Source organism: Microtus pennsylvanicus, chromosome 1 (genome assembly GCF_037038515.1).
Source record: "Microtus pennsylvanicus isolate mMicPen1 chromosome 1, mMicPen1.hap1, whole genome shotgun sequence".
NCBI classification, from domain to species: domain Eukaryota; kingdom Metazoa; phylum Chordata; class Mammalia; order Rodentia; family Cricetidae; genus Microtus; species Microtus pennsylvanicus.
The window spans coordinates 109,785,878-109,800,283 of record NC_134579.1 but is presented as its reverse complement, the minus strand read 5'-3'; the positions used below and the strand labels follow the sequence as shown (position 1 = coordinate 109,800,283).

Sequence of the window (14,406 nt, the reverse complement as noted above, 5' to 3'; positions counted from 1 at the left end):
TATGTAGTTTAATATTTTTAATTGTGTGTACTTGTATGTGCCTGTAGGAATATGTTTATGTGAGTATAGAGTCACAAAGAGGCCAGAAGCGGGTCATTGGGTCCCCTGGATCTGGTTTATAGGTGGCTGTGAGCCTCCAGACATAGGTGTTACAGAAAGTTTGTGCTTGAACCCCTCTTTTTAGCATGGATGCTGTGGATGTGAACTTGGGTTCATATGCTTATGCAACAAGCAGTCTTAATTCAAATCCACCGAGCCATTTTTCCAGACCCCAAGGTGTGACTTTTGTCTTGAACTAAAGAGGCCTAACTTGACATCACTGCAGTCATGACAGGCAGCAGAGTAACAATACTGGGACTAGGCCTCAATATTTTCTTTACAAGAACCAGGAAAAGCCGTAAACTGTACCCTGCGGGGGACCAATCAGAATTGAGACAAACAAGTACTAGATGCTCCAGAACATTAAGAATAGCTTTTATAGCTTGTATATAGGTTACCAGTTTCCTTACAGCAACGCCAATACTGATCCCTGTTTGACCAGACTTCTGTTACCTCACTCCTGCTCAGTCAGGAGTTCAACCTCTATCTGAATCCAAAATTTTCCTGCCCCCCATCCTTTACTCCTTAAAAGCCCTGCCATAGCTGAGCTCAATGTGCTCCCTGATCCAACTGCTGTGTTGAAATGGACAGACAGTACAAGCTTGCTTTTGCATATGAACTCAAACTCCTGGTGGTTTCTGGGGAGATCATGAGGTGGGCATAACAGGAACTTCAGTACATATATATGCTGTAGGCAGAGGGTTTCTTTATGGCCAGTTTCAGGAGCATGGGGTGGAACTTTCAGGTTTTGTGATTGGTTTTTGGGGTGGGGTGGGAGGCTCAGATTTCTATGACCACCCTGGGAAAGAAATTCTCTCATTATTTTGTTGCCCTTTGCTTGTTTTGCACGAGAAACGGAACAGGAGGCAGGAACATAGGCGGTCAGATTCAGAGGCCTGGCATGGGGCTGTCATTTTTCCGTGTCTCCAACATCAAGGTGTTAGTAATGCCAAGGCAACTAACCTGTTGTAGTCAGGGCTGGGGATAAGGGCTCTTGTCACAAAAGTCCAAGAACAGCTGCAAAAGGAAGGTTGTGGCAGCTGTATGCCGGCAGGTAGGAGAGATTGAATCTGTGGGTCTTTTGTGTTTAAGCAATGGGGGCTGCTGACGTGGCCAAGTTGGTAGAGTGCTCGTAGCTCCTATGGTAGAGAGCTTGTGACTCAGAAGAGTACTTGTGGCTGGGTTGGTAGTGAGCCTGTGGTTCAGTTTACAGAACACTTGCTTGCTTAGCAGGCATTAGGCCTTGGGTTCTGTCCTCAGCATTGTACCAAATGGACATGGGGGTCCTCATCTGTGAGCTCAGCGCTTTGAATATGGAAACCTAAGAACAAGAAGTTTATGGTAATTCCCCGCTATATAATAAGCTCAAGGCCAGCTGAGGCTACAGGAGACCCTGCCTATAAACAAGCAAACAACAAACAAATAAACTGGGTGTGGGAGAAGGCAGATTTCTGAAGGTTCAAGACCAGCTGGTTTACTTAAGTGAGTTTCAGGTCAGCCAGGGTTACATAAGGGGGACTCTGAAGAAAATGAAAAGATGAAGTTGGAGAGATGGCTCCGCAGCTAGCAGCTCTTGCTCCACTTCCGGAAGACTGAGGTTCGGCTCCCAACACCCACAGCAGGAAGCTCACAATCAACTGTAACTCCAGCTACCCCACCCCACGGCGGGAATAGGTATGGCCCGTGCTAGGCAAGACCTTGAACTTCTGATCCTTTCATAACTGTGTCTTGAGTGCTTGGCTTGTAGGCGTGTGCCCTCACATCCCACCACTAAAAGTTTCCTGACCTTTGTTTGAAGTCATACTGTCCAGTTCCCCGATGAGCACAGTGTTTGTGGCTCTCCTGAGGGCATCTGGGAAATACTGCCAAGTGCCGAGTACACTCAGCTCTCAGGAGCACACACTGTTAGGGTCAGGTTGGCATAGGGCAGAGAATGTTGCCCCAGAATTGTCACAAGGAGAGCTGGACTTTGCGCAGTGGGTGGCAGCTGTTCTTACCTCATCCAGGGCAAGCTAGTGAGCAAAACATGTTTGTTTTTTGCTAAACCTTGCCATGAGGTACCTTAGGGAAAGGGAGCAATCTGAAGCCTCCTGGGGAGATGTCCCCTGCAGCCAGGAGTCACTTTTCCTTCCCTCAGATAGCTATGTTGCTTCCCTCCGGAGTTCTGCTGCAAATGCCAGACCTTTGGGTAGGAAAACTTTTTGAAGAATCCAGAAAGGGAAGTTTTCACATTTTCTGTTTTTTTTGTTTGCTTGTTTTTGTTTTTGTTTTGTTTTGTTTTGCTCTAGAGGAACACACTAAAATAGCTGAGACAAAACACCTGAGGGAGGTCCGAGGAGGAAAGCAGAATTTTGGATGAGTGTGGAGAGCTTGGCCCTCCTCCAAATCCATTAAGCTAGGATCCATAGATTGGTCCATCAGTAACATCAGTGCCTCCATGAATCAGTCCCCTCCCAAAGACTTCACACGCTGTAACACACACACAAACACACGTGCACACACCTTCAACACATGACCTTCTGAGGAATATCTCACACCCAAACCATAACACAGACTCAGGAAATCATGGGTGCCTGGGAAGTATGGGGAAAGAGACTATTTTATCTTTTTGCCCTAAGTAACACGTATAATGGAAGTCAGTCAGTATTTAGGCATTTGGCAAATGGGTATCAAAGACAAGGTAGGTCCTCACATAGCAGCACTGGCCCCTGCAGCCCCTGTACTCCTGAAGCCAGCAGCCAAGCCACCAGAGCTGTGCATATCTGTCAGAACCAAGCCTGGCCATTTGGAAGAAGGTTCTGGCACGTAGATGCACAAAGCGTTACCTAGTTATATGTGAGCCTCTGATTGAGAAACAGCAGGTGATGACAACCTGGGACAGGGACTTGGCCTGTGCTCCAGCAGCGTCTGGGAAGGCTTCCTGCAGAAATGCTCCTTCCTTTCCCATCTGAGACACCCTTGTCACACCACAAAATCCACCCTTTAAGAGTGCGTAATTGCCAGGCTGTGGTGGCAGCACTTGGGTGGCAGAGGCAGGCACCTCTCTGTGAGTTCAAGGTCAGCCTGGTCTACAGAGGGAGTTCCAGGAAGGCTCCAAAGCTACAGAGAAACCCTGTTTCGAAAAACAAACAAACAAAAAAAAAAAACAAAACCCCAAAACAAAACAAAAAGAGTGCATAATCCATGGTGCTGGAGAGATAGCTCAGAGGCAAAAGAGCACGGGTTGTTCTAGCAGAGGGCCCAGGTTCAGTTCCCAGCACCTACATGGTGACTCAGAACCATCTATCATTCCAGTTCCAGAGGACCCAATGGCCTCTTCCGACCTCTGAGAGTACTGCATGCATAAGGCGTACATACATGCAGGGAAAACACTCATACACATGAAATCAATTAAAATATAAAAAAGGAAGTGCATAATTCAGGGGATGGGCTCCAGGGCCTCATGCATGTTAGGCAAGTGCTATTCTCCTACATATATCCCCAGTCTTTTCTTTTTGTCATTGTTTTGTGCCGTGGTCACCTCTGTCCTGAAAGGCTCAAACTCACAGAGACCCTCTTGCCTCGGCCTCATTGGTTCTGCCTTACCAGGCATGCAGTACCATGCTTGGCTTTAATTTCCTTATGCTGCTCTCATTTTCTGTAAACACGGGCATCGTTGATTATGGAAATTCTCCCCTGTGACACATGGAAGCAATTAAGCTTTACTGTTCACAGGAAGAAGAAGAGGGCTGTAGAGATTGTGGAAATGGCTCAGCAGTTAAGAGAGCTTAATGCTCTTGCAGAGGACATGAGTTCAGTTCCCAGCATCTACATGGTGGCTCACATCCACCTGTAGCTGCAGTTCTAGTGAGTCTGATACCCTCTTCTGGCCTCTGTGGGTACTGCATGTACATGGTGCAGATGCACACATATAGGCATATATATATGTATGTATATATATATATATAAATCATATGAATAAATCTTTAAAAGGTATTGGGCTACTGTTGGGAGGTGGATGGAGTGCTTTCTAATCTTCAGTCATGAATATGCAAATTGGTTCCCTCTCTTCACAGAGATGATGAACCATTTATTAAAGTTTCTTTCTCTCTCTCTTTATATATATAGTAACTTGTTTTTTTAAAAAAAAACCTTTTGCTAGGAAAGAAAACTACAATTCCTTAGGCATAATAGGCACTTTGTGAATTTATTATTGAAACGAGTTATTATTTGACAGAAGGAATAAGGACAAAGCAATTTAAAAGTATTATAAGTCAGCAAGCCACCAGGGCAAAATTTCAGTCCTCAGAGTATTAAGATTAAACATTTTTTTATTTAGAATGTTTATGAGCTCATGCAGTGAATGCCACAAGGCAGTTTAAAGGACGTTTAGGAGACGGAGAACAACTTATTATCATGACTCTCATTACCCGTGACAAGGCCTCCATCCCCTTTCTTCCATGTGGATTCCACAGAGGTCATCCATCTCTCGGGCACTCATTCTCCAGTAGATTTTAGACTCTGCCATTTGCTAACAAGTTCTCACTTCCTACAGCTTTCGGGAGATGGAAGAGTAGTTCCTCATTTCTGCTCTGAGCATGTAGGACGCCAACTCTTAGGCTAAAGCAAGCAGTAGCTGCAGAAATATTCCTTCAAGGGATGGAGAGAGAGATGGCTCAGAGGTTAAGAGCACTCACTGACTGCTCTTCCAGAGGTCCTGAGTTCAATTCCCACCAACCACATGGTGGCTCACAGCCATCTGTAATGAGATCTGGTGCCCTCTTCTGGCCAGCAAGTATACAGGCAGACAGAACACTGTATACATAATAAATACATAAATCTTAAAAAAAAAAGTAAGAAATATTCCTTCAAGAAATGAGTGACAGGGCCTGGAGAGAAGGCTCCGTGGTTAAGAGCATTGGTGGCTCCTGCAGAGGACCTGAATTTGGCTCCCAATACCCACATGGCAGCTCGCCATCACCTAGAACTCCAGTTCTGGTGGATCGGATGCCTTCCGACCTCCAAAGGCACCAGTATTTTATGTGGTGCATAGACACACCATGTAGGCAAAACCCTCCTATGCATAAAATGAAAAAAAGAAATCTAAACGAGATGAGTGACAGCAGCTAGAAGATGCGTTTCGGGCACCATCTCAAGTGAAGGGCAGCGAACAAGGAACCGGTGGAATTAGAGAGGGCAGACAGGCTTTGAGGTAGTTCCGTGCCACGGAATGTGCTGAGAGGCTCGCCGTGTCTCAGAGTTGTGACTACATTGGCCTTGATCCCCCACAGTCTGAGGTCTTTTGCAGGCTGGGGAATGGACGGCTGCTGTCACCATCTCCAGCTTCCATCTGTGTTTCAGTCTAGACCGACTCTAAAGCCGTAACCGGCCTCTCCCTCTCTCTGTTTCTTCATTAAGGGACCACCTAGAAGCTGCAGGCCACATGTGCGTTCTGAGAGATGCCTTTGACTTTGAAAGCCCATCTGACGTTGCTGAGCTCATCGCAGCCGAGAACCTGGAAGCAGCGCTAGCCCTTCACCTCTACCGAGGAGGCAGACTTCTGCAAGGTACAGCTCTCACGCTCCCAAGGCCGCACAGGGGGAAATGCTGACAAACCAGATGCCAAGGACAGTGCCCTGTTACCCAACTGAAGGCTTACACAAGGTTTCCATTTTTTTCTATTATGCAATTTTCTAAATTTGGTGGCCTTGCCACTTTAGAACAGATAGGTATTGACGATACCTTTGCTGTTTAAATATGTGTTTAAATATGAGACCAGCCATAGTGGTACATGCCTGTCTTTACAGGACAGGTTCTCTTACAAAGCCGTGATGGCCCTGGGTCAGAGCATCTGTGTCTATGGCAGCTCACTCCGCTGTTGCCAGGAGGCCTCTCCTCCCTACCTGCATTTCACCAAGGGTGGTGTGTTTGAGTTTATTTCCCTGTTGCTATGATAAACCACCCTGACAAGTATAACTGTAAGAGAGACAGGGTTTGCTGTTTTTGGCTTACAGTCCCAGGTCACAGTCCATCATCAGGGGAAGTCAAGGCAGGAACTTGAAGCAGCCAGTCGCATCATAGGCAAAGTCAAGAGAAATGAAGGCAGGCACACTTCCTACAAATGCCCCTTTTCTATATTTCTATACAGTTTAGAGTTCCCTTCCTAGGGAATGGTAACACCTACAGTGGGCTGGGTCTTCTCACATCAATTCAACCAAGGCCATCTCAACACAGACATGCCCAGAGGCCATGACCTAGACAAACCCTCGCTGAGACTCTCTTCTCCTGTCATTCAAGGCTGGGACAAGCTGACAGTTTAAAATGAACTATTGCAGACAGTTTAAATTAGCTTGAGACATAGCAGCGCTTCTTTTCTGAAATGTCTACAGCAGAAGGGCTTTTATTTAAAAAATTTAAATTTTAGTGTGTGTGTGTGTGTGTGTGATGTGCCAGCACGCAATGGCATTCACATGGAGAACAAAGAATGAGTGTGTGGAGTAGATCCTCTCCTCTAAAATGAATTCCAGAGGTTGAATGTAAGTCATCAGATTTCTGGGCAAGTACTTTTAGCCATTTAAACTCTCGCCAGATCTTCATCTTAGATTTTTTTTTTTAAATGTGTATCTTCACATAGGCAGTGAGATATTTGGAGGCTAGCTAGGCTAGATTGTGAAGTTCATCTGTGTTTCTCATTCCCTTGGGCCCACGCCCTAGGGTCATTTAGGTTTGTTTGTTGTTTGAAGTAGTCTCACTTAGCCCAGGCTGGAACTTACCACGTGACAGAGGATGACCTTGACTTTCTCACCTTCCTGGCTTCCCTTTCCAAGTGTTGGGATTCTAGGCAAGTGCTACTATGTCTAGTTACATGGTACTGGGAAAGGAACACAGGGCCTCATACATGGTGGCAAGCACTCAACTAGCCAAGATGCATTCTCAGCCCCTGAAGTGATTTCAGACAGTATTTTCAATAGTGACAATGACCTGCTCTGTGAGGTTGGGAGTGTCATTTTTACACATGTGGCCTCACTTCAGTTCAGACTCTCCAGTTTGGGATCACCCCACATTTTGGATTAGGCAGGCTCCCCCTGTGTCACATTGTGGGGATCCTCTGCAATCATAGCTTTAACTTTAGACGCTAAGGCGTGCTGCCCCATCTTGGGTCATATCCTTTTGTTGTTGTTGTTTTGAGACAGGGTCTCACTAGGTAGCTTTGGCTGCTCTGAAACTCATGTAGACCAGGCTGACCTCACAGAGATCCACCACCACACCAGGATGATTATGCGTTCTTGAAGTTGATACGGGATGCCCCTCTGTATGCTGTGAATATGTTTTATTACCATTGGTTAATAAAGAAGCTCATTTGACCTATGGCAGGGCAGAGTTTAGACAGACAGGAAATCCAAGCAGAGAGTGAAGGATAAAGAAGGCGGAGTTGGGGAGACACCTGAGCAGCCACCAGAGAAGTGAGATGCCAGAGCATTTCTGGTAAGCCACAGGGCAACGTGGTAATACACAGATTATTAGAATTGGATTCATTTATATGTAGAGCTAGCCAGTAAGAAGCCTGAGCTATTGTCAAAAAGCCTGTAATTTATATTAAGCCTCAGAGTGGCTCTTTGGGAACTGGTGGGCAGGAGAAAAACCTCCAGTTACGTGAACTCATGGTGAGTGTCTATGCTATCAGTTCCTAGGTTAACCTGGAGGCCAAAAAACTATTCAGTATTTTGTTTTGTCCAATGCTGACAAAATTGCCATTGAAGTTCAGATAAGACTGGCAGATGGCAAGAGCCTGCTTCACCTCACTCTGATCCAGTTGCTGTTTTTTTGTTTTGTTTTGTTTTGTTTTTTTGCTTTTTTGTACGTATGTATGTATGCATGTACGTATGTATATATTTTGAGTCAGGTTTCTCTGTGTTGCTTTGGCTGTCCTAGAACTCACTCTGTATAATAGGCTGGCCTCGAACTCAAAGATACACCTGCTTATGCCTCCCACAAGTGCTGGGGCTAAAGGCTTGTGCCACCGCCACTACCTGGTTTGTTTTTGCTTTTTTTAGTTTATATGCTTAATCCCACCACTCTTGACCTCTGCTTCAAGTAAACATGAAGATGTCACTGTTCTGTTTGCTTCTGAGTTGGGAGGAACTCTGAACTAACACAGGGATTGTTTTTCTCTCCTGGGGATGAGTGTGAAAGATTTTTTTTTCTGTGTACAAATCAACCAATTTTTAAAGTGTTTAATAACAGAACTTTATAGTTGTCCTTATCTAAGAGAGAATATAGCTGGGGCGCTGTGCAGGGTGCATTCTGGGAGCTCTTTTATGTTTTAACTAGTGTATAAAACAGACAACTTGCTTTGATGTAGATTTCAGAGCTTTAATGAAGTCTTAAGAATACACCTTAGCCAGGCGGTGGTGGCACACTCAGGAGGCAGGCAGAGACAGGCAGATCTCTGTGAGTTCAAGGCCGGTCTGGTCTACAGAGTGAGTTCTAGGACAGGCTCCAAAGCTACAGAGAAACCCTGTCTCCAAAAACCAAAAACCATACCAAAACAAAAAAGAACATGGCTTAGGCTGGAACCTAATAAGGAAGCAGATAGGGTCAGGTGGCCAAGAACAAGATTAACCCGTCTGTGATGGCATCCCATGACTCAGTATGGATCCAGGTCAGGTGCCCCACCCCATAGGATTGCTCTTTACTTTGTGTTGCTTTTAAAATCAAAATCATGTACTATAGTTCGGTAGTCTTTGGGTTGTAAATTATATTGCTCTATTTCATAGGGTGTGTGGTGTGTGCCACTGCATGCATGTTGGATCCAGAGGTCAGCTGTGTGGTGTCTGTTCCCTCCTACCACGCTAGCCCTTACACCATGAGCCCTCTCACTGGCCCGCAGTTGTCTGCCATTTTTGTTGTTATTTTGGGATTTTTGAGGCAGGGTCTCATGTAGCCCAGGCTGGCCTTGAACTCACAATTTAGGTAAGGTTGACCTTAACCTGCTTTCCTCCTTTTGTCAAATGCTGGGGTTACAAGGCACCAACACACTCAGGCCTTTGAGACAGGCTTTTCCATTTTACAGCCCAGGTTAGCCCAGGCTAGCATAGCTAACTCATTATGTAGCCCAGGCTGGGGTTGAAGTCCTGACAATTCTCCTGCCTTGGCTCACAAGTTTGAGCCAGTCCCTCTCCAGCTTTAGTTTTCTGTTCTTACCTGAAATAAGATAAAAAAAAAAAATCCTCTATCTTTGCCAGGTCTCTCACAGCAATCAGTTATGAGTGATGGCATTTTTTTTTAAAAAAAATGATTTTTTTTAAATAAAAAATTTTCACATGTACGGATGTTTTGCCTGCGTGTATGCAATGACATTGCACCACATGTATTCCAGGTGCCCACAGAATCTACGAGGAAGTATTAGATGGGGACCTGGAGTTCCAGACAGCTGTGAGCTGTCATGTGGGTCCTCCATCAAAACTGGGTCCTCTGCCTGAGCAGCAGCGCTGTTTACTGCTGAACTATTTCCAACCCAATTATTATTTTTATGTGGGGGGGGTTTTCATCCGCATGTCTGTGCACCATGAAGTTGCTGTGTCTGTGGGTGCCAGAAGAGGGCGTTGGAGCTACAGACTGCTGAGTTGCAAACAGGTGCTGGGAATTCTGGGTCCGCTGGAAGAATGACTGATGCCCTTAACCACTGGCCCATCTCTCCAGCCCTGAATGTTGATGTCTTATTTCCATATTTTGTCTCAGGCACTGTATATGATGAACTGTGTCTGATTTTGAGACAGTGTCTCTGCATGTAGTCTTGGCTGACCTGGAACTGATCAGGGTCTATGTAGACCAATCTGACCTGGGACTCACAGAGAGTGCTGGGATTACAGGCATGTGCTACCATACCCTATATGTGATGAACTGAATTCAAAGATACTTTTAGACTGGACATGATGGGGCAATCTGGAAGCAGAGGCAGGCAGATCTCTGAGCTCTAGGCCGGCCAGGTCTACGTGGCAAGTTCAGTTCACAATGTTGTGTTTGCTTCCAAGGGCCAGGGATACCACTCAGATAGCCTTCAGAGTCCCACTGTTTCAATGCCTGGCTTTAGAAGCTGGTGACCATGAGGGAGGGGCCATGCCTGGTGACCGCCAGGTACCAGTGTCTACATAGTGCTGCCCATTCCTCGAGACTTCCAGAGCTGCTGGTTGAGGATGCTAAGCAGGACCCTCTCCTGTCACCAGCTTCATTTGAGCTCTTTGATTTCTTCTCAGGATTGGTGAGCTTGGCTTTGATGGATGGTGGGGAATGATATTTTTCCGTGGTTAAAACGGAAAGCAAATTAATTTGAAAACTAGTCCTGACAACCACGGGTGAGACTTGGCATGCTTAATCTCAGTGTGGGTTTTTCTTTGTACATATATTTATTTGTGTGTGTGTGTGTGTGTGTAGTGTTGGTGGGCATGGTCACGGTGATGGTGGTAGCGCTGGGGAGGGATCTTTGTGGAAGTCAGAGGACAACTTAAAAGGAGTAGATTCTCTCCTTTTACCACGTGTGTCCCAGAGATGGGACTCAGAGTGTCAGGTGTGGTGCTTTTTGCCTTTGCAGAACTATTTCGCTGGCTCCTCAGTACAGGTTTCTTTCTTTCTTTCTTTCTTTCTTTCTTTCTTTCTTTCTTTCTTTCTTCCTTCCTTCCTTCCTTCCTTCCTTCCTTCCTTCCTTCCTTCCTTCCTTTCTCTCTCTCTTTTTTTTTTTTGGTTTTTCGAGACAGGGTTTCTCTGTGGTTTTGGAGCCTGTCCTGGAACTAGCTCTTGTAGACCAGGCTGGTCTCGAACTCACAAAGATCTGCCTGCCTCTGCCTCTCGAGTGCTGGGATTAAAGGCATGCGCCACCACCGCCCGGCTCCTTTCTTTCTTTTTTTGACACAGGATTTTTCTCTGTGTAGCCCTAGCTGTCTTGGAACTAGTTCTTGCTGGCCTCGCACTCACAGAGACCCACCTGCCTCTGCCTCCCAAGTGCTGAGATTAAAGGCCACCACCACCTGCAGGTTTCTAATAGTGATATCTGCTATTCCTCTAGAGAGTTGAACGGAATGAAACAGACATCAAAACACACCAAGCTTAGTTACTGGGGCTGAAACTCAGCTGGCAGAGTGTTTGTCAAGCATGCACAAAGCCTCTGTTTCAACCTCTAGAGGGACATAAATTGGGTGTGGCAGTGCTTGTGGGAAATCTCAGCCCTTTGGCTCACCTTAGGTAGAAGCTTGAGGATTAGGTTCAAGGTCATCTTCAGGGAAATAAATTCAAGGCCAACCTACCTCAAAAAGAAAACGATTTCAGACCAGTGAAATGATTCACTAGAGTTCAATTTACAGAGCACACGTAAAGATAGAACAGAGAACTGACTCCACGAAGATGCCCCCACACATATCACACACACACACACACACACACACACACACACACACACACACACACACCTGGGAATGGCGGTGCACACCTGGAGTTCTAGCCCTGGGTTTGCTGAGGTGGTAAAATTGAGAGTTCCAGGCCAGCAGCCTTGGCTCTAGAGCTCTCTTTCAAAATAGATGACAGAAAAGCCGTGCAGCCCTGGATTACGGGAACTTCCGCTTTTGCTTCATGGCTGCAGGCCAGTTGTCAAGGGGCACCTCCTGATGTCCCGTGTGCTCCGCTTGTCTTCATTTTGCAGGTCACGGCATTCCTTTTGGGGTCATCTTTGGTGGAACTGATTTAAATGAAGATGCCAATCATAAAGAAAAAAATGAAGTCATGGGGAAGGTTTTGGAAGAAGCCAGGTAAGGCCATCCATCTGTGCTCTGCTTTGGGAGGGCTTGCATCCTAGCAGGGAAAACAAATTCTCACCACCAATAATAAGGCCCTTGCCAGGCATGGTGGCTCATGCCTTTAGTTCCAGAACTTGGGAGACAGAGGCAGGTGGCTAGCTGAGAGTTAAGGCTAACCTGGTTTACGTAGCAAGTTCCCAGACAGTCAAGGACACATAGAGAGAGACCCTGTCTCAAAACAAGCCCACAAAACAAAAACGTTCTTCAGTATAGTTTTATTTTGCTACAAATTCTCCTTGTAACCAAGTGAGTCATTATATCTGGCCTAATGCTAATATCACATGAGCATTTTAGAAGGTTCTGTGTGGTAGGAAGACAGCTTGTGTGTACTTGTGTGTGTATACTGAAATAGGGTCTTTTGTAGCCTAGGCTAACTTTGACCACTGAGGATGACCTTGAACTCTGCTCTTGCCTTCACCTCCCAAGTTCTGGGACTAAATGAATGCACCACAGTGCAGGGCTGAGCAGATGATGCTAAGCGGGCCTATGCTAGGTTTCCCAGCCCAAGGCTCATCCTCCTCACTATTCTTAGGCTATTCACTATTCAGTATGTATGGCTCCTGTCTGTGTTGCCTTGTGAGTTCTGTAAACCATTATGGAGAGCAGTCACCAGAGGAATTCTGTACCCTGGCTTAGTCCTCCATTTACACATTACTCCCAGCCATTTGGGAGCAGAGAGCCCCCAAGAGCATGGCTCTATCGCCTGGAGGTGGTGCTTCTCCAAGACATCCATTAGCTCTGTGGGAATAGTGTGGGAACCCCTGCCCCAGACACTAGCTGCGGCCAGCACCTTCTGACCTGCATGGGCAATGTGTGAACATGGTATACATACATATACACAGGAAAAACACTCATACACAGAAAATCAAAATAAATAAATCTTAAAACACAAAAACACACAGAAAAAAATCTGTCTCAAAAAATACTCAAAAACCCAAAACAAACAAAACCCCCTAAACAAATACAACAACACCAACAATAACAATAACACAAAAGCATTAGCTCCCTTTACAGAGGACCTGAGTTCCCTTCCCTGTACTCACATCAGGTGGCTCCTGATATAGCTGGAGTATATTTAACTCCAGCTCCAGGGTGTAAGCACCCTCTTCTGGCCTCCATAGGTACTGCACCCACACTGTGCAAACACACACACACACACACACACACACACACACACACACACACACGCAGTGCACTCATACACATACACAAATAAATCTTAAGAAAAGTGACCCATTAGTGAATATTCCTTACTTCTTGCACATTTAAAAAATACATTATCTTTCTATTTGCATGGTTCATGCTGCACAACCCTAAAGAAGAAAAGTAATCCCGTTTACTAGAAACATTATTGAATAAATCTATCTTGCAGTATTATCTTTAGGGTTATTTATCTCTTTGTTATTAAAACAAATATTGATTTTTTATTTGGGGGTAATTGATTACGGCCAGTGGGCAAGAGAGACGCATGAATCATGGATTTCTTGTTTGACATCACATAGCTCATGTTTCTGTAAACGAGGTATTGAGCCTGCCTGGCTTCTTAATGAACATTTCATTTTTAATTAAACACTTTTTAAGTTGGTGTGTTTTTTTCTATGGGGTTGTGTGAATTTTTTTTCAGTATTTTAAACCTTTATTCCATGCAGTATAGTATTCTGTTTTAATTTTGGATTAGGTTATCAGCTTCTAAGAATTATAGTAAGAATTTGGTAATTATAAATATCAAAATTCAATGAAGTGTATCTGAAAATTAGGATCATTTTGTTTCTGAGTACACTTGAAAAAGAATACTTGCCACTTGTTATTGTTCACTTAAAAATTCTTTTCCTTTATTTTTATTTTTTGTGTATGAGTATTTTTCTGCATATGTGTCTGTGGACTCTGTGTGCAGTGTTCTTAAAGGACAGAAGAGGCTGTCAGGTCTGGGACTGGAGTTACAGATGGTTGTAAACCACCATGTGGGTGCTAGGGATTGAACTCAGGTCGTCTGGAAGAGCAGCCAGTGCTCGTAGCCACTGAGCCATCTCTCCAGCCAGCTTCAGTCTTCTCTCTTCTCAGATATATCCTGGGTAGGAGGGTAGGAACCCTTTCAACTTATGGAACCCCTTCTCTGCCATTGCGTTAAACTCTTAGATGTGTTTGAGTCTGCTCCTGGCCTCAAGTTCACTTTTGAGCTCCTGTTCTTTTTCTCGTTGCCAATATAGTTTTTTTTGTTTTTTGTTTGTTTATTAATTTTTATTGAGTTCTACATTTTTCTCTGCTCCCCTCCCTGCCTCTCTCTTCCCCTTCAACCCTCCCCCAAGGTCCCAATTTACTCAGGAGATATTGTCTTTTTCTACTTCCCATGTAGATTAGATCTATGTGAGTCTCTTTTAGGGTCCTCATTGTTGTCTAGGTTCTCTGGGATTGTGATTTTGGGCTGGTTTTCTTTGCTTTATGTTTAAAAACCACTTATGAGTGAGTACATGTGATAATTGTC

General features: G+C 45.0%; 1 protein-coding gene across 2 annotated transcripts in view; it reads left to right on the top strand.

The window, feature by feature from the left end:
* The window catches only part of Glt1d1 (glycosyltransferase 1 domain containing 1), a 65,788-nt gene that overhangs the window by 2,551 nt on the left and 48,831 nt on the right, over window positions 1-14,406 (top strand). For both annotated transcript variants that reach the window (XM_075978072.1, XM_075978082.1), the window contains exons 2-3: window positions 5,497-5,645; window positions 11,771-11,876. In XM_075978072.1, the coding sequence (XP_075834187.1) occupies window positions 5,497-5,645; window positions 11,771-11,876 (255 nt within the window). The remainder of the gene's footprint in view (window positions 1-5,496; window positions 5,646-11,770; window positions 11,877-14,406) is intronic.